Raw genomic sequence first — 19,171 nt, 5'->3', positions numbered from 1 at the left:
GCATTATTCTAATTTGATGAAAAATAAAATATTTAGGAAAACAATGTCGAACCTTATAAAGCCCCTGAAAATACAACTTAAAGCACTTTAGGTCTGGTGGTATGTCTGTGTAGATTCTGTAGAAACCAGAATCTGAATGCTTCATTAAGTGACTGGGATCTACCAAGAGGGCAGGACCGATGATAAAAGTGACAAATCAAGATAAAGAAGTTTTTAAAAAGTTGTAGCAAAACTTCCATAAAAGAGTGTTTTTCTTACTGTATTGGTGATGTCATTCTCACATACGAAGATGTCCCCCGGAATGAATTCAGGCTGGTTGTCGTTGACATCCTGAACAATAATGTTAACTTTTACCAGTGACTCCAAACCTACAGAAAACAGACAAAAGCACATGATTAAATGCAGTGTTGGTCGAATGGAGGAAAAATAAATGATCATGTTGAGCTTGTTGGACACAGAAATGCTATCGAGAGAAACAATTGCAATTTAAAGAATTTATTAATCATCATTTCATCATCACATCATTTCATCATCTCAAAACTACAAATGAAGTATGTGGCTCTCACAACTGAGCGCTGTGATCAGTACACAGTACACAGCTTTCTTGTCTTTAATGTGCCGATCTGGCAGTGATTAGCCACAATGATGATGAAGTTTATGCGGTTTATAATCTTTGATGGATCTGATTAAGGTCAAGTGACTGAGAAGATTTCTATTTGTGAGCTGTCAGTTAAACGGTCATTTTTTTGTCACAGTGAGGCAACTTTTACATTAATTTTTCATCTCCAACGCTTCTTTTTAATATCCAGTTTTTGATAAATACGCGAGTCTCTTTTCTGTCTCTTATGCTAAGATTTTGAAACTATCTTTAGTACAGTACAAGTAGTGTATGTCGAGGACCCCGTCAAGCTCAGAGGACAATTGTGCTTCTTATACATCGTGACAGGCCACTAAAATAGATCTTTGGATTTCGTTCACTGCCGGTCTAAAAATATAGTGTTTGGCTTGGAAGCAGCAAGTGAACAAAGGGACGCACTAATGTGATTTTCGTGCTTACTCTCTCCTTCCCGTGTGGATCGACCAGGTGTTATAGCGACACGTTCAATCTGTAACAAATCCCTGTTAATGTGTTACACTCCCATCCTTACATAAACCCAGAAAAGAGCAGCTCAGAAAACAAGAGAGCAACATGTCTTTTTTGGCCTTTCTTGTATTACTCCCTCTGAGCGTGCACATTATCATTTTAGAGAAAACACATGGTTTTAATTTTTCTTATCTGAGGATCTATTGTTTAAAGGAAACAGGATTAATAAAGCCACTCAGTCCTTATGTGAGTGTGTGACATACCACTTGGCTTCTCCTGTGCCTTAACTTGAAACACATGTGTTGCCTCAAGCTCTCTGTCCAGCTTCCTCAGGGTGGACAATTGACCCGTCAATGCATGGATTTGGATAGGACAGTCCTTGTCTAAGATGGAGTACCTAAAGAGCAAAAGCAAGAGTTCAGCCAAACGACCACGCTGCACTTCAGGATTACAGCAGTAATAATATTAGATATTTTGGGGAATGTGTGCAGAGTCATACTGTATGGTCTTGTTTGCTCTGTCAGGATCTTTGGCTGTGATTTTTCCGAAATTGTTCACAATCTGTTCTTCCAACACAGTGAAGGTGTAGATAGGCTGGTTGAAAACAGGGGGCTCATCTACATCCAACACCCTGACGATTACCTGGAAATGTTTGAATATTTGTAGCAGAAAAAGAAAGCGTTGACTCGCAGTTTAGACCTACATACTAATTGAAATCAGGTAGTACATTTCTTAACAATGACTTTTTTTCTTGTGCATATGCTGCAGCTGATGAAAAATTGATAAATACGAGATGATAAAATTCTTTGGGGACGCATTAAAGACTAGTGTTGCCACGTGTGATATTTACCTGTGCTGTGGTGACGGCACTGTTCAAGTTTTCTGCAGGAAAACGCAGGTTTTCTCGTACATTGACAGCAAAAGAGTAGCTGCTCTTGGTCTCATAATCCAAAGCCTGGTAAGATCAGAAAGAGGTGAGGGAACTCAGTCAGTGCTAATTTTTTTCCATTTTTTCCCCCCAACTGGGTTCTCCTCTTCATTGACTATCATAGGCTATAGCTATGATTTCTAACACCTAAAAGTCTCCTGACCTCATTTTACTTTAACATTTGAAGTTGAAGTGCTCCATATTGGGATTCATCCTCAAGAGTGTACATACAAGCATGTCTTGTTTTGTACAGTCAGGACATATTTTTGCATTTGCACCTTGGATTTTTTTGTGCCAAAATGCATCTCTTATGTTTTTCCTCAGAGAATTTGCACCTCTATCTGTTCACCAAGGACAACTGATGATTTCAGGTGTAAAAAGGCTCTGAATGTCGACCTGACTGAGCTCATCCTCAGGATTTACACTGTCTCAAAGTAAATGGTGAATTTGTCAAAAAGAGATTTTTTTTCTTTCTAATTTTTTTGTTTTTTCAGGGAAATTACTTCATGCTATTTATTGCGGATGTAAAACTAAACAGGATGTCAACATTTTCATTGCCTAACTTTAACCAGGGGCTGTACTTTTGATGTGAAGTATGGTAGTACAGTAGTAGAGCAAAATAAGGACAAAATTAAGGGAGTGAAAAACAGCAGTGCCAAGGTTGAACTCAAACACAAGTCTCGTGCTTGCAAACCAGGTGTCTATCACCCTACCCCCTTGGGATCTCCTCACGGGGGTCCGTGTTACTTGCTGATAAACTAGCATTATAGAATAAGGAGGTGGGGCTTAATGTAATGTGTTGAACTTTGTCAAAAACACATAAACACATAAACAATGCCAAAGAAAACTCAGTTAGCAGAAAAATATTCCCTGTCTTATGGTGGATACAAATTTTCTTATTCAGATAATAGCATAAACATGTAAAGACTAACAAATATTGATGGAGATGCACATTTGCTGCACTTTTACAGAAGAGACTTCTTTCATTTTCAGAAGTTCATTTCAGTTTTATTCAGTTTTCATTTCATTTGAGGACATGATATAACAACTCTGTTGGTTTCAGGTATTGTAAATACTTAATTTTGCTAAAGCAACATTCCATGAATCAAAGCACACAGCTTGGCTTCCAATGAACCCTCTGAAACTACATGTTCTCTGCCTCTTAGGGTCTGTTACGTCCCACTCAATGAACCAAAATTCAATTTGAAACAGGCATCAAAGAAACGGAAATCCATTCATTTGAAATTCATTCTGTATGGTACGGGGAAAATCTTTTTTGAATTTGTGATTTTTTTTTCACAGTTTTACATGAGATCAGACTGAGATCTTTTTAAAATATTTAGAAATACGAATATTTTCCTCTAAGTTAGGAAAATTAATCAGCGTTGAAATGCTGTTGTTCCTTCTCTGCACAAACTGACACAATATGTTTTCTGCTGCTGAACACATGGCAGCAAGCGACGTCTGCTGTCAAATTCCTGTTGGGACCATAATTTTTTCCCACTGTATTAAAAACAGAGTAGTGTTCAGTTGCATGTTTTTCATCCGTGAATGGGAAACCACAGGTAGACAGCAGTATTCTGTTAACTGGATTATTCATGGTAACAAGAATACTCAGTTGCAGGGTATCAAAGGCATTTGTAAACAGCTTAGCAAGAATAAGACCTTAACCGCAGCATGGCCGATAGCCGGCTTATTCTGTACGTGTAAACACAGCCAGTGAGAAAGATGAGAAGGGCTGCAGAGCTGATGGGAGAGTTGAGCAGGGAGAAGACGGCGGTGCGATTCGATTCCAGGCCAGCATGGGTGCAAGTTATTACTGAGCTCATTTCATTAAAATACATTTCAGCTCTCTGATGTCCTAAATACTTTATCTGGAAAGCACAATCCAGAGAAGTAAACCTGCTAGAATTCCTGCAAGCATATATATCTTTCCCAACCATAAGGAGGGGGTTTCAACACCAACACAGTGCTGTAAATTACTGTTACCCAGTGAAAACATATCATATTTCATGTTACAGTTTTGAATTTTAAAATGTAATTACTGGCTATGTGCTGACACAATATGTAGGAAGGCATGATTTAAAAAAATACACCATAGAAATATGAATATATCTGTTTTTTAGAATTTATGGAAATCCTGTCATGGCACAGTCCCTATCATTATAAATGCTCAACCCTTGGATTTTGGTGTATTTTTGCACTCATGTCATGCTTTTTGGGCAAGAGCTTCTCATTACTTCTGGGGTTTGAACGTTGGAGAGTGAGGATGTTTCCCATTCTAAACACTTTGATTTATTTTTGGAGTGAATAAAAAAGTGAGCAATCCATGTGATATTTTTCTTTCTACTCTAGTGATTCTCATCCAAGGGTATGCACTGTGTTGCCTGATGTTATTGGAAAAACTGTGGCTTTAATACTATTAGAAATAGACGACAACGAGACAAATAAATACAACAACAAGCTCATGAGGAAGGACATGATTCAAAAGCTGAGCTCTGAAAGTGCCAAAGTGAAAAAAAACATCTATTGTAATGACTTAATTAAAGGTTATAAACAAAACACAGCACCACATCCAATTAAAGCCAGAAACAAAGTTACTTACTCCCACACAAGCCTCTTACCTGTTTGAGCATGAGGTTTCCATCCTTGTTCTCGTTGAGTTCAACATAAAATATGTTTCCGTGGTCACTTGGAATGCTAAACAAGGGGTTTTTATTCTGAAACTCATCCCTGTCCTCCAACCTCAGAGTGGTGATGTTCTGGTTCAGCTTGTGGTTCTCTGGAACAGTAATTTCATACGTCCCTGTGGATAGAAATCACACATCCAATATAATGCCATATATCTGAAAAGACTACGACAAATCTGTTGACATGTTAGAATTTCCTCTTGTTTGATGAATAGTAACATAATATAATGATAACGCTGTATGTCCTCATTATTGCGATCTATTTTCATATTACACTGTTTCTTACTTGTGGTAAAAGAAGGTAGATTGTCGTTGGTGTCATCGATAGTGATGGTGACAGAGGTGGTGGCTGTGCTGCCAGTGGGCTTTCCTCTCATGTCTTGAACTTTAACCACCACCACATACTTACTCGTGGTTTCCCGGTCCAGAGTGTTTATCTTGCACCTGATCTCACCTGCAGAGAAAAGGGGAAGGTGTTATCTTTGTGGTCAGCTCTGATTCATGCTCAAGTGAAAAATAGCCTGGACATCCTAATTAATTTGATGGATGCCATTGCTGGCAGCTTACCTGTGGTGTTCTTGATTTCAAAGGCTGAAGTGCCTTGGACCAAGGAGTAAATGAGCTCTGCATTAGCAGTGGTGGGGTCATCTGCATCAGTTGCCCTCACATCAACTACCTTAGTTCCTAGATGAGGGAGATTATTGTAGATGATAATTTGCATTATCAACGGACATGACGTTAGAGTGTTCGTCACATTTTGCAGAATTTAAATCAAATTAGGCCTTTTTTTCATTGAACATCATTTGGCTGATTAATGCAATATGATTAGGTGCTAAAATGTAGTTATTTGAGTCACTAATGTGCTTAACTTCACAGAGGGATGCACTAATGATTATGACAGGTGTGAGCAGTGTGTTTTGGTTTTCCATACCTTTCCAGACTATTTTTAATCTAAAGTAGATACTTACAACACATGTACTTACAATAAAAATGACTTATTCTATTTGTTAGAGCACATTTATTCTCATTTAAGCCACTGTGCCCTCAAGTGATGTTTAAATGTACCTAAATTTGACTTTCAAAATTTGTTTTCAAAATCAATCTACATCTTTTTCAAAAATGTCCTTTGACAGTGAACTAACATACCTATGGCGGACCTTTCCATTATGGATCCATTGTATGATTTGGGAAAAACAGGGATGTTGTCGTTGATATCCGTCACCTGGACAACAAACTCTCCAGAGTCCTCAATCAACTTGTTGTTCCCATCAAACATCTTAGCAGTCAACTGGTAAAAGGCCTTCTCTTCTCTGTCCAGAGATCTAGTGACAAATAGATCTCCTTTGAGATCCACAGTGAAGATGGTGTTTGCTCCTTCACCTTCTATTTTAAAGCTCCTCACTGGCACGTCCTGACTTGACTTAAGCTGCAGAAAACAAAGAAATCTGCATTGTTCATCATTCTTAAACATTCTCCCACCTGGACTCAAATCAACAACCTTCAAGCAGATTTCTACAAATAAACAGAGTACTCAGATTTTCATCAAAGAGCTGAAAGTTAATGAAGTTAATGACCTCGATTCCTGACACATGCTATCACGTCAAACTGAATAGATTTTTGCCATCTCTTAAGACATGTGATTAGTCACTTAGTACGAGCAGTTAGGCCCAAGAAGCAAAAGCCTCTGACTGTGAGGTCAAATACTGACGTCAACCTACACGTCCTATCTTGAAGGGGAACGGTGGCTCTTTTTCCTCTTGCACAAAAAGACTGTTCCAGATCCATTCTCTCTTCTGTCTGAGGAGCACCGGATGGGACTCTTTCTTCACAATGGCAACTGAGTCTTTCTCCGCCGCCACCTCTGGAAGTCCAAGGGCGAGAAAAACGCACAATGCCAACATGGTCATGTGTCCTGCCATCCCCACCTGGAGCCACGCCATCATCTAAGACACGAGGAGGGCAAATGAGAGGAAGAAGTGAAGGAAACGAAGAGAGGAGAAAGGCACGAGGAAGGAATCGAATGAAGAAAATGGAGGGGAAGGAAATAAGAGAGGGAGCAGAAAGGAAGAGTGGAGCTCACATTAAAACCACTTATCAGCTGTGGACAGACTCCTTCACTGGGCCTGGGTGAAAATTAGAGTGAAGGCCAAGGACTCAGCGTCCCCTTACACTCTGCCTCTGAGCTTGCGGTCTAGCTATCATTTAGGACCAGGGCTCTTAAACCTTTGCAGCCAGGGACCCAAATGAAACATTTAGCCTCTCATCATGGGACCTGCACTGAAAGCATATCAGTACCGTGGTCATATGGGGATCTATTAAACATAGGCCTGTGACCCATTTTAGGTCTTGACCCATTGGAGCAGCGAGAATTCAGAGACTGACAGACTTATAGAGGGGATGCCATTAAAACCACTTCAGATGTCTGTCTTTATCAGTCATTAGAAAGGCTATTTCCAAAGAGAGACTTTTTTGACATTTTGATTTTGTGATGACTATTTTTTTCCCTTTTTAATAAATCAAAACTAATTAAGGATAAAGAGAAAGAGTTTGGGTATAAATAACACAGGGAGGCCTTTATAGTAGTTCTTGGCTCAAAGGATGGATCAATTTGGTACATTATTTAATGCGCTCTGACATATATTAGAACTACATTAAAAATACAGCCTTCATGGGTTGTGACACCATTGGGAAAATGATGATTTCATTATATCACATTTTGTATGATGTGACCAGTATGTTATTAACTTCATTATACTCCCAAATGATTTTAACAGACACAGTGCAGCATCATCTGGCAGACTGCGCTGCACTGGCCCAAACAAATAAGCAACACATATTGCATAAATGGAACTGGGAATCCATCAGCTGGAAATTATTGCCTCTGGGAGAAGAGACATTGTACTCAGCAGATAATCAGAAAAGAAAAAAATCCATCGTAAGAGTTCCTGTTGTGTGTATCATTTAACATTTAAAAAAAGCAAATTTGAAGTTACAAGGAAGAGGACCTGCCCATTATGTAATTAAAATAATGCAATTGTTAGTTTTCTGTAATTCTACAATAGTGTTAGTTGAATATTGTATTCTTCTGCAAATATATTATATATCATATATATTGTCTGCAAATTCATCACTCCAAATGTTACTTACTGGCACTTTCAGGCAGCTTCATGAATTGTTAAAGGAAAAACTAAATGACTCAATTGAGAGGACCATAAAAATGACAAATAATCCACTATCACGAAGTACAGGGCCAGTTGCAGCATTTTTTTCAACAATTACACACTGATTAACATGTGGAGGACATTGTGGGCTTCAGTGTCAAATACTTCTTGACCCATGGATTCAGGGGCTTAAACTGTTGACCTTCTGGTTAACCACTCTACCAACTACTGTAACACAGATGTTTGTTCAAAATTTAAATATATATACCTGGGTCTGAACCACCGAGGATTCAAATCAAAACAATGTCACTAGAAACACTTGCCTAACTACTTTTACATTAAAATTGTACAATACTGGAACCCCTGCAAGTCAGCTCAACTCCAACTGTATTAAGAGCTCTCAGTGTCCAATTAATTAAAAGATATTTCCCACTATTTTAATGGTGTATCACATCATGCACCACTGATGGAATTCATATGGATTCCCTGCCATGACTTGAACAGTCTCTTTCAAGCTGTCTTGCGCGTAAGTTTGAATTTGGGATTTGGCAATATTACTTAGACTAAAACCAAACTGGCACCCCATTTGATGCACGGTTTTTGACTGATTACAAGTTCGAAAATGTTTCCGTGTGTTGCATCACTTTTTTCTGCCTGCAAGCCATTTAGCATAATTTCAACTAAATAAAATTGTACAAACACCAGCAGTCAGTGAAGTGTTTTTTCCTCCCAGTCTTTCCTACTGTCTCACCCGCTCTGTCTGTCTCTGTCTCCCCCATCGTTCATGTCTACCCCCACAGGGCTCTATCTAATAAAGCAGAAATGCCAGGGAAATAATCTTCAAAACACTTTAGCCTATGTGCTCTGCACTCCAGTAGATATCTCAGCGCAGTTCTATGCCATCCCAGGAGACAGATTAGTGCATCTTATTGTCTTCCAGCCATTAGTAGCAGGGAGGGAGAAAGAGAGATTATGATGAGGGGATTATACTGGCACAGTTCTTCTCTCTCTAATGGTCTAATCTCATATTTTGTTGACCTCCCCTGACCTCTTCACACAGCTCCCCAGATATCAGCTCACACAAAGACTCAGCTGTGTTTTTTTGGCCTTTGCTTGACATCCTTTTGTTTTGCTTTGTTTTTCACAATGTGTTTTCTTGTTTAGTTTCCATTCAGGACTCAGTTAATTAGATAGAGGTGCATTGTCTTTGTTTATTGCAATTAATGTGAACTTTAAAGTTAAAGTGTGAGCAGTTTCGAAAAAGAGCTGACTGTACATACTGTATATCTGTCCCGATAATTAGGCAAAAAACAGAATCAGACCACACCTGAATTTAAACTAAACACCCATGAGAAATTATTTCACCTTGTTTCACCAGTCTCAAAAAGGAATATTTTGCATCACTCTGTCACTGTATTTTAAAGGTAGAGACTGAAAATTTCATTATGTTGAACTAATATTTCTGGAATCAAAGATCGTTTTCTCATGATAACGACTTATTGTTTCGTTATCTCGATATAACAAAGATCGTTTTCTCATGATAACGACTTATTGTTTCGTTATCTCGATATAACAAAGATCGTTTTCTCGTGATAACGTCTTATTGTTTCGTTATCTCGAGATAACATAGATCGTTTTCTCGTGATAACGACTTATTGTTTCGTTATCTCGATATAACAAAGATCGTTTTCTCATGATAACGACTTATTGTTTCATTATCTCGATATAACATAGATAGTTTTTCTCGTGATAACGACTTATTGTTTCGTTATCTCGAGATAACAAAGATCGTTTTCTTGTGATAACAAATTAATTATTTTGTGATCTCGATATAACAAAGATAGCTTTCTCGTGATTACGACTGACTGTTTCATTATCTCAATATAACAAAGTTTGTTTTCTCGTGACAACGACTTATTGTTTCGTTAAGTTACACTTTACTTTAGTTTGTTTACTTGACTGGATTTGTTTAGAGGTTACAGATGAGAGGCTGACAAACTCCTATCTATCCAGCTGCTTCAGCTAAGGTAAACGAAAAGAAAAAGATCTTTGTTATATCAAGATGGCCTTTGTTATATCAAGATGGCCTTTCTCGGCTCCTGTAAAACATACAGTGTGCTATTTTTTTAAGTTTTAGACAAAAGAATTACGGTGAAATCTTTTTATCTTGATTCTAAGATGGTGTTCCTGCTTCACACTGTGAGACAGTTTCTGCATTCCAACTGCAACTGAAACTTTCATTTACTAACAACTGAGCATCAATTTTCTTTAAGAAAAGCAAAACAAATGGAAGAGATGGAGGTAAAATGTGCAAAGCATTATGTTTAGGATTTAAAACTGTTTAAAACTGTTAAAAACTTTTGGGGAATTTAAACATGTGGGATTGAGTGTGAATCATCTTTGTACTGACTGAATGCAACAAACATGATGATGTGCCAAGACATGTCAGACTGATGTTGCACAGTATGGCTTGCATTAAACCAATATGTTTGCTGAATGTTACACCCTGTGTGTAACATTAACAAGCATATTTAGATCTTCATTGTCACATGACACTTCAAAAACATGAGTTTGTATCTAACACATAGGTACTTCTGCCACCCCTCAAAAACAAGCACGATATCCCTCGAATAAAAGAGATATAATGGTGGAATATAACACACACACACAAAAAAATGTATTGCCTGTTTTAGATTGTCATTTTAAATTTAATTCTTCTGCTTTCATGCAAAATGTGCCTGAAGCGACATTGTGTCTTTTCTGTAATGCCACATTAATTATACAGAGGTAGGGTGCATTTTGTTTCGTCACACATACCCCTCTTCACCTCCCACATGGACATAGCTGCTGTTTAAGCAGACAGGTTTCCTGAGAGGGTCCTTGTCCCCACCTTTTACTGTGTGTCCTTGGTTTCAACAAGTTCTGATCAAACAAAGCAATCAGACCGTGTCTCCACAGAGAAGAGTCCTTCTCCACTGAGCTGCATCTGTTGCTGTCTCCTCTGAGCCCCCTATTATTTCAATAAGTTCTGGCATCTTGTTATCACAAAAAGACGAGAAGCACTTGACTAAAAGCTAACAGCAGCATCAGTCTATCAAATAAAACCCTCCATCACGTGCAGCGTGACATGAAATACTTGGTTACGTAACTGTTAAATTAGTAAAGCAAACACTTGGATTGTTTTTCTGTCTGTTCCAGTACATCTTCTGTTTGGTTGAGTTACATAGCTGTTAATATATGTAATCTATAATTAAGTTTAATATGTGTTGTGACAGTTCCAGATTGACAAATTAGAATTAGAAGTGTATTAGACATATTGGACCTTTGGACATGTCCTCACCATCACATTTAACCTCTTTCACATATATAACAATATCCTATGACTAAGTTTCAAATAGATACATTTTTCAAAGACATTTTTCCTACGAGGGCATTTCCTCCTTTAAGAGCAAGTGTACACTCCTCCTTCTTTATCAGCACCAGGAAGTGTAAACACAATACCTTTGGGGAAATGCCATTGGTTCCGTTAATTTATGGTCATTAGTGAGTTGACGCACCCTTCCTGGTATTCACTCCTGTTGCTGACTGCATGTCTCCCCCAGTCTATGTCCTTAAGTGTCTCATGCAGCTTTTGCTTACATCACAATCGGCCTCTTCTCTTATTTTTGACTTTGTTTTTTCCTGTCTCCACTGGTTTCTAACTTTTCTTTTTCATTCTGGTTTGGTTATCCGGCTTGTTCTTTGTTTTTCCTCTTTAATTTTTACACATCTGGCATTTTGAATCTCTCAAGGTGAAAGCTACAACTTGTCTTTCACACAAACAATTTCTGTTTCCTGTCAATCATTACCCCTTTTCCCTTCCCTCACCTTTACATATTCACCTGTCTTTTTCAGCACCACCTCGAACTCTCCACCTTTTTGGCAGATTTGGTTGGTGCAAATAGAAAGCATTCAGTTTAACTAAACCTGAACTCTAGTCCACTGAAAACAAGGAATCATGAACATCAAGAGTGTTGGTTTTAGTATGTTCTTTACAGTCCAATATAATGATTGATTTTTAAACTGCAGGTGTCAGGCATGCAAATCTCACCAGAGGATTATACAAAGTTATTTACAGCATTGTTTATCAAAGGCATCTTTTAGATGTGTGCAGAATAAATAACATCCAGGAATATCTGTAATTGCATCTGTACACTGTCCCCAGGCAAGAGAGTGTGTGTGCGGCTGTGACAGAGGTGCAAAAACAGGCAGAGGTAGAGATACAGTTGTCATTCTCTGGGATGTTTTGTGACTGACAGACAGGTCTGACCTAGTTTCAGTCAACCAAAGGCTAAAGCAGAGAAACGAACAAGAATTCATAATCCTGCAGGTCGCTGAAGGGCATCTGAAGTTAATGTATAACTCTTGTTGTCATTTCTGTGTTTTGAAGATGGAAATAAAATTTGATTTTGTTTTTCATGATGTCTTCTGAGGAGGGACAAAATCTGTCTTTCCTTTCATCTGTCATTTGTCACATCTTGACTTCTGGTGGTCGAGAAAGAAGGATTCATCTTTTGTCTTTGACAAAAGCAATTAAGGCACTTTTACAATGCAGAATGGGTATTACTTGCTTCTCAATAAGTTCCATATAACATGACACTGTAGCTCAAAATTCAATCTCGAACTGGCTGGAGAGTTGAAGACCAACATCAAAATGATAAAATTGTGTTCAAACAAGATAGAAAGAAAACCACCAAACCTCTGTTTTTCATCAGTCATTCAAATTAAGCCAGTTTGTAAATCTTCCTCTTATAAGGCTGTGTGGAAAGGAATAAAGATGGAAGACATATGTCTTTCCATTTCAGACTTTGACTGATGCATCTTTAAATCATATGAGCCATTTTACAGAACAAACAAATTCTACAGCTTTTTACTCACACTGGAAAAGATAAGCAGCTCTGAGGAGCTTATTTGTTGAGGATGCTGATGAGACTAATATTCTGTAACTGTCATCCCAACTGAAAAGATTTACCCCATAACATGTGGACACATCTGAGCATGGTGGGATTTAACAGACTGCTTTGACATTTGCAGAGGATGAACTACTGAGAATTACTGCAGGTGATTCTTCTGCTATAATGTCATCTCATCTTTTAAATTTGATTTGTTTTAATATTTATTTCCCTAATAATGCTTACAAATGTCTCTCTTCATGAATAAATCAGCTACTTGAATCATTAAAGGAGTTTCTGCCCATCTTTGAGACTTGTTTCAGTCTGCTTTATATGTTTAGATCAGGATTGTGTGTTCAATGGCTTATTTTATTGGTTTTTATTGGAATCGATTGGATTATGATGCGGTTGCAATTATTTGGATTGTAATTGTCTTGAATTTGTCTGTATCTTTGAAGTGACTTAACGTGGCATTTGTTGAGATTTGGAACTATTTGTATAAAACTGAATTGAGCTGTGAATGTTGAAGATTTCCTGCTCAACATTTCTGATGTATGTTGATGAATTCTAAACAGTTTTAATCACAGAGCAGCTGTTGACAGTCCGTCTATCAATAAGTCATTCTGCCTTTACTCACAGGCATACACTGAGGCAGTATCCTCACTAATGGTGCTAATGAGTCATATCAGATAAATCAGGTTTTAATACAGTTACAAAGGGTGTTGAATGACTAAAAATATTCTAAAAAATATTGTGAAAAATTTATTAAAGACTTGGGTGATGTCTTAGCACAGATGTAAGCCCTGACAGTCCAAGCTGAGGGCAAAGTTAACTACACAACACCTCAAATAGTGAGGATGATAATGAATTTAAATTATAAGTCATGAATAAATTAATTCTTTTGTTGGAAGTTCCAGCTTTTATCAACACCATAAACAGAAGCAAACCAAATCTTGTTGACAATTAGATACATAAAATGTGTCTAGTTGGATTCATTTGCAGCATTTCAAAGCCATAAATTCCCCATAACTGACGTGTAACTGTGTCATACTAATCCTTAATTTTGTTTGTGTTATTTTTCCACTATTCTTATGATTTAATATCACTACTGCACCATGTCCCAGGTATTGGATGTAAAAGATTATTAAAAAATACCTGTAGATAAGTAAAAATAAAATTCTAATACAAGATTAAGTATTGTATACCGTGTAAAATGCAAGTCAGTCACTGAGAATAAAACCTTAACTGGGTGTTTCAGCCGTAATCAGTGACTTCAGCTGAACTAACAACACCACAGCTGTACGGCTTGTCAACCTCACTGACACTGAATGAATGAATGGCTCTAATCATGAATCTTGTGTTTGTGTGTGTAATCATGTGTGTGGGAGTGTGTGAGTGTGTGCGTGTGTGAGGAAGGGTGAAGTCTCCCAGATGGCACCCAAAGGATTTTCCCTGATACTTCCCTCTTCAGGAATTAGACCACTGGTTTAGTTGCACCAACGGCTTTTGATGTAACAACCAAATCAAATCACTTCCATCACTCTGGCCCGTTGGTCCAGACTTCCAGAGGAAATCCACCATTATAGGGTAACAACTGCCATCTTCACAGGACAAAATAACTAACTTCTGTATAATGAAACTCAGGACAAAACTGAATTTTATGACCTTCCAAATAGGGTTTCCAGATATTGCCCTTATAAAAAAGGTATTCAAATCCTACTGTGAGGTGTTCTTTTCTTTTGCCTTTTATTCTTGCCACAAGGGGTTGATGGATTAGGTCTCTAATGCATTGTATATGCATATCAGCGAAACCTGACAAAATGACAGCACTCAACTGACAAGATCGTCTCTACTTTTAAATATTACATGTGCATCATCAATACTTCATAGCCAAACCAACTTTAACTTGATGGCTGTGATGAAACATTCTTTTCAGTCGAGAACTCAAAATAACTCCTGGTAGATTTACTAAAAAGATTTCCTGCTGTGTCTATATATTATCCCGTATCATCTTAATGGTCACAGCCGTCTGTCTCCAGGAATGACAGTCCGCCCTCTGGGGAAGGGGGGGGATGTGCTCAATTACAGCATTCAAATCTACACCAAGCTGTCCAAGATCATTGGCCTAACATATGTGAGCAGTGACAGGGGCCGACAGCTTGCCCTTAAAAGGGTTATCACCATCATTTCAAGTTATTTCTGTATCCTCTTCGAGACAGTTTTACCAGTATTCGTTAGAGTTTCACCCTGGAGTGAATGGGAAAGTAGCCTGGAGCGTTTTCAAGGGATCTCGGTAGCATTTTTTGGCGGCGTTGCGGTACACAGCTTTTCAATCAGAGGGAAATGTATATTCATAGTCCCATTTGCTGAGCAGGAAAGCTCTGAATGTACTGTCTGACACCAGCATGCACACATACATGCACACATATAAAACACTTTTTCAACAATCTTTTTTTTTCCAACTAAATTTAAATAAAAACTTACCAAAATTATGAAAGCAAGGCAGAACTGTTGGTGAGATCTTTGTTCTGATGTAAGAGAAGCCCAAATCCCTAAAGGTGTGCACTTGTTCACTCAAACCAGAGTTCAGCTTGTAGAATACTGGTTATCGGAGCTCAACAGAAACTAAAACCACCTACTGATTCCACTATCCACGCCTGTGGAAAACTGTCCTTTTTTCCAGAGGAGAAGGTGTTGTTGTGTGTTTTGCTCTTTGATTTTTTTCTTGGGCTTCAGTGCAAGTCCTTTTCTGGACTGTGAACCAGATATGAAAGTCTGTTATGATGAAAAATATGTTGATGCCTCTTGAATGAGAACGTATCCCAAAGATGGATTTCCAAAGGCAAACTGAGAGGCTCTCCAAGAGTCAGAAGCAAATTTTTTTAAATAAAAAATGAGAAAATTTCAAAGTCTCTTCCAGTGTGTTGTTTCAGTCACGGAAGCAAAAAATTCCAGTCACTCCTTGAGAGGAGTTCTGACCCCAAAATGTCTGTATCGCCTTGACTCCCTCCTCAGGTTGTTGAGCTTTTTCCTCAGCTGTGAATCCAACAGGTTTTCAGCCTCTCTTACGTTTGTCCTCCTCTTGCCTCTGATGTGGTTTTCTCATCCAGAACCCAGAAATGCAGCACCACAGCTGTGCGACCACAGTCCTCTCTCATAGAGTTCCCTGCCCACTTCCTCTTTCTGTTATTAGTCTTTGTCTGTTCTGGGCGGGTGGGCCGAACGTAATGGCTATGGGGAGAGGTATGGGAGTGTTGGAAAGAGAAAAAAAAAGCAGCAGAGAAGCAGAGCAAGAGTGCGTTTATCAGAACAGCTCAAAGACGCGCAGAGAACGCAGCCAGCTCATACTCATGAAGCAGATGGAGAGCGTGTGTGAGGAGAGGGGAGGGTGATGGAGAATAAGGTGAAAGAGGCGTTACTTCTCAGTCAGTCTCGGAGAGAGGGAGAGTGGAGGGGGGCGGAATTATTATTCATGTGTGTGAGATAAAGATTAAGTTAAACAGGTTATTGGGGATTATCCTGTGAGATTTCCCCACATGAGACTAGTAAATATTTCAGAGGGCAGAGAGCGTGTGTGTGAGTGTGTCTGACAAACGGATCTTGTCTAAGCCAGTAAATGAGATGAGTGGGACGCCTTGCCACACACACACGGACACACACAACCTATGTCAGCCCCTCTCCTTTTAGGGGGGGGGGGGGTGTTTGTAAGTAATTTAGTGAATTGGACAGGAAAGGCTGCTGTGTGTTTTTACATCAAAACTGTCCTGTGGCAACAGCAGTCCATTCTTTCGTTGTAACTCCCAACTCTCCCTCCTCCCTTCATGGTCTTTTCTCTGTTTGCTGATTCTCATGTTATTTGCAGTTTCAGTTCCACTCTTAAATGGCTTATTCTCACAATGTCTTGTAAGAGGAGCAGTTTTGCCAAACAACATACATCAACATTAACTTTAATTCTGCTTTATTGTAGAAGGTGTGCATACTCCTCTTTGAGTTACTCCCCTTTGAGTGAAGAAATTCCAGTTTGGAGACATGTTAAATGTCAAAATCGTGTTTTGGCATTTAGGACCAGTTGTACACTAGGAAAACTGGTTCTAAAGTGGCAGTAACTTTTTGCTGGACTAAAACCAAAATCCACTCATATTAGAGGCTGGGGGTGGGATGGGATGATGGAAGGCACTAATCCACAAGCATTCATGCAAAAGGTTTGTCCTGCAGGATTTCAACAGTCCTTGCAATTCCCCTGCCTTGCGTGATATCCCTATGTTTCATGAGCATTCATGAGGTTAGTGTTAGGAACTAATAGTTAATGGTTAGGGTTAATATGAATGCACATGGGCTGCATGGTGGTGAGGTGGTTAGCACTGTTGCCTCACAGCAAGAGGGTTCCTGGTTTAAATCCCTTTCTGTGTGTAGTGTGCATGTTCTCCCTGTGCATGCATGGGTTCCCTCTGGGTATTCTGGCTTCCTCCCACCATCCAAAAACATGCATGTTAGTTAGTTTAAGTGGTTGATTCTAAATTGTCTCTTGGAATGTGAAGAAGTGTGAATGATTGTTTGTCTCTGTGTGACCCTATGATGGACTGACTCTTGCACGATGGCAACTGGTAAGCCCCCCCGTGACCCTGAAGTGGATTAAGTGGGTATAGAAAATGGATGAATGCATATGTTAGGTATACATGTTTGATAAGTACAAAAATCTAAGATATTCTAATATTAATGCACCACGATTCCCCTCATGTCAAAATATCATGTCTTGATTTAAAATATTCTAACACATGTTAGAAAATCAGCTTTTTCTGGGTTACTGGACAACGAACACCAAAAAATATATTCCACATATATGGTGCATGCACAAAAGAGACCTGCAGCTGAAAAAAACAGCCCTTTGAAAATCGCTTTGGGTGTCGTGAGGAAAATGTGTCCATCTGCATGAATAGAATGATGTTCCGTGTTTCGTTGTTTCGGGCTTTCTATAAACACAGGCTGACAATATTAAAATGTGATACACTGTTTATATGCACCGTTTCTACTGCTGTTTATGAACACAGCCACAAAGGGCACATGTGTATGGGCCTCTCTAGATTCACTATTCAAGGCCAGCGTTCAAAGACGCAAACCATTTGCAACAGCATTTCTTTTTTTACACAGAACATCTATAATAAAACACAGAACAGTGGAGAAATTGAGACAAATAACAGAATAAATAAACTGGAGTTAACGGAAAAGAGGCAAACGTCACCTTCTCGGCAGCGGTTCAAAGTAAACTTGTAGGAGCTAAAAGCAAGACTTAACTCTCAAAAGGCCATATCTCTTCAGTTTGTGGAAAAGCAATATGGCACTGAGAACTATGAACAGGCACCAGCTCAGAAGTAGAACCTGGTGTTGTGTTCGTCAAAAAGAGGTATATGTTAACAACCTATTTTTCCCTGAAAGGTCCTCCAGGCTGTAAGATAAAAGACTTGTCAATCACTGCTTTAAAAATATCTGTGATTGACATTTAAAAAAAGGAAGGAAAGAAAAGAAAAAACATCAATGTGGCATTTACAGTTCTGGCCCCTATTCAGTTTATGAACAGTTTATGCAATTGTGCAAAAATAACCTGTTGAGTAGTTTGTTTTTTCTGTGCACGAGGATGCACATGCACGAACAAGACCGCCTTTCCATCCTGATGATAGTTTCTCCCTGTTAAGATTGACATCACCGCAGCATGAAACACAATGGTGGGATGATGCCAATGCAAACAGCCCCAGCAGAATAAAAAAGCAGGGTTGGTAGGCTATAACATTTAATCAAGGCTTAAGCAGCATCCAGAATCGCTCTGACCAATCAAATACATTCAAACGCACATTCCTGGTAATTTACTTTGCAACGTGAATGTCGTATTTAAGCACATTACTTCTCCATCATAAGTATTGAGGATAAAATTACTGACGCCAGGATAATTAACAAGTCTTGCACCGTTGGAAAAACACCACGCTACGCTTGTCGTTGCATTCGTAGGGACTCCTACACTCCTTCTGCTCTATTGAATCTCTTTATTTCCCTCTTTTTTTACTTTGTCTCTGGTGAACCACACTCTGTAAATGTCTTCTTGTTCCTGACAAAGACGTAATGGCTAACATCAGGGAAAATCTTTCACACTCTCCTCGCCTTCTTTGTCTGAGAGTGTGTAAAGGATGTCAGTTGCCCACCAGAGAGAAATAAAAGCCTGAAGGACACCGACAGAAAGTCTTTCTTATTTTTAAATCTGTCACTCATTTGAACACTTATATTATGTGATTTGTATATGATTTTTACTTCAAGTTATATGTAAAGTGAAATGATGATTGTTAAAAGCTGTGCCTATAAATCGCTTGTATCATGTTTGTCGAAACCCA

At 38.7% G+C, this 19,171-nt stretch overlaps 1 protein-coding gene across 1 annotated transcript in view; it reads right to left on the bottom strand.

Moving 5' to 3' along the window:
- The window catches only part of cdh5 (cadherin 5), a 32,537-nt gene extending 16,372 nt beyond the window's left edge, over positions 1-16,165 (bottom strand). Inside the window, exons 1-10 of the mRNA XM_072390577.1 lie at positions 15,279-16,165; positions 6,421-6,645; positions 5,849-6,128; positions 5,270-5,386; positions 4,989-5,156; positions 4,637-4,818; positions 1,935-2,039; positions 1,584-1,726; positions 1,348-1,481; positions 259-368 (exon numbers count right to left, since the gene is read on the bottom strand). Coding sequence (XP_072246678.1) covers positions 259-368; positions 1,348-1,481; positions 1,584-1,726; positions 1,935-2,039; positions 4,637-4,818; positions 4,989-5,156; positions 5,270-5,386; positions 5,849-6,128; positions 6,421-6,645 — 1,464 coding nt within the window. The 5' untranslated portion in view covers positions 15,279-16,165. The remainder of the gene's footprint in view (positions 1-258; positions 369-1,347; positions 1,482-1,583; positions 1,727-1,934; positions 2,040-4,636; positions 4,819-4,988; positions 5,157-5,269; positions 5,387-5,848; positions 6,129-6,420; positions 6,646-15,278) is intronic.
- Positions 16,166-19,171: the final 3,006 nt, after the last annotated feature.

This window comes from Leuresthes tenuis, unplaced genomic scaffold (assembly GCF_036924035.1).
Source record: "Leuresthes tenuis unplaced genomic scaffold, fLeuTen1.0.hap1 SCAF_8, whole genome shotgun sequence".
NCBI classification, from domain to species: Eukaryota; Metazoa; Chordata; class Actinopteri; order Atheriniformes; family Atherinopsidae; genus Leuresthes; species Leuresthes tenuis.
The sequence above is the reverse complement of the archived record's forward strand: the minus strand, read 5'-3'. Positions and strand labels throughout refer to the sequence as shown.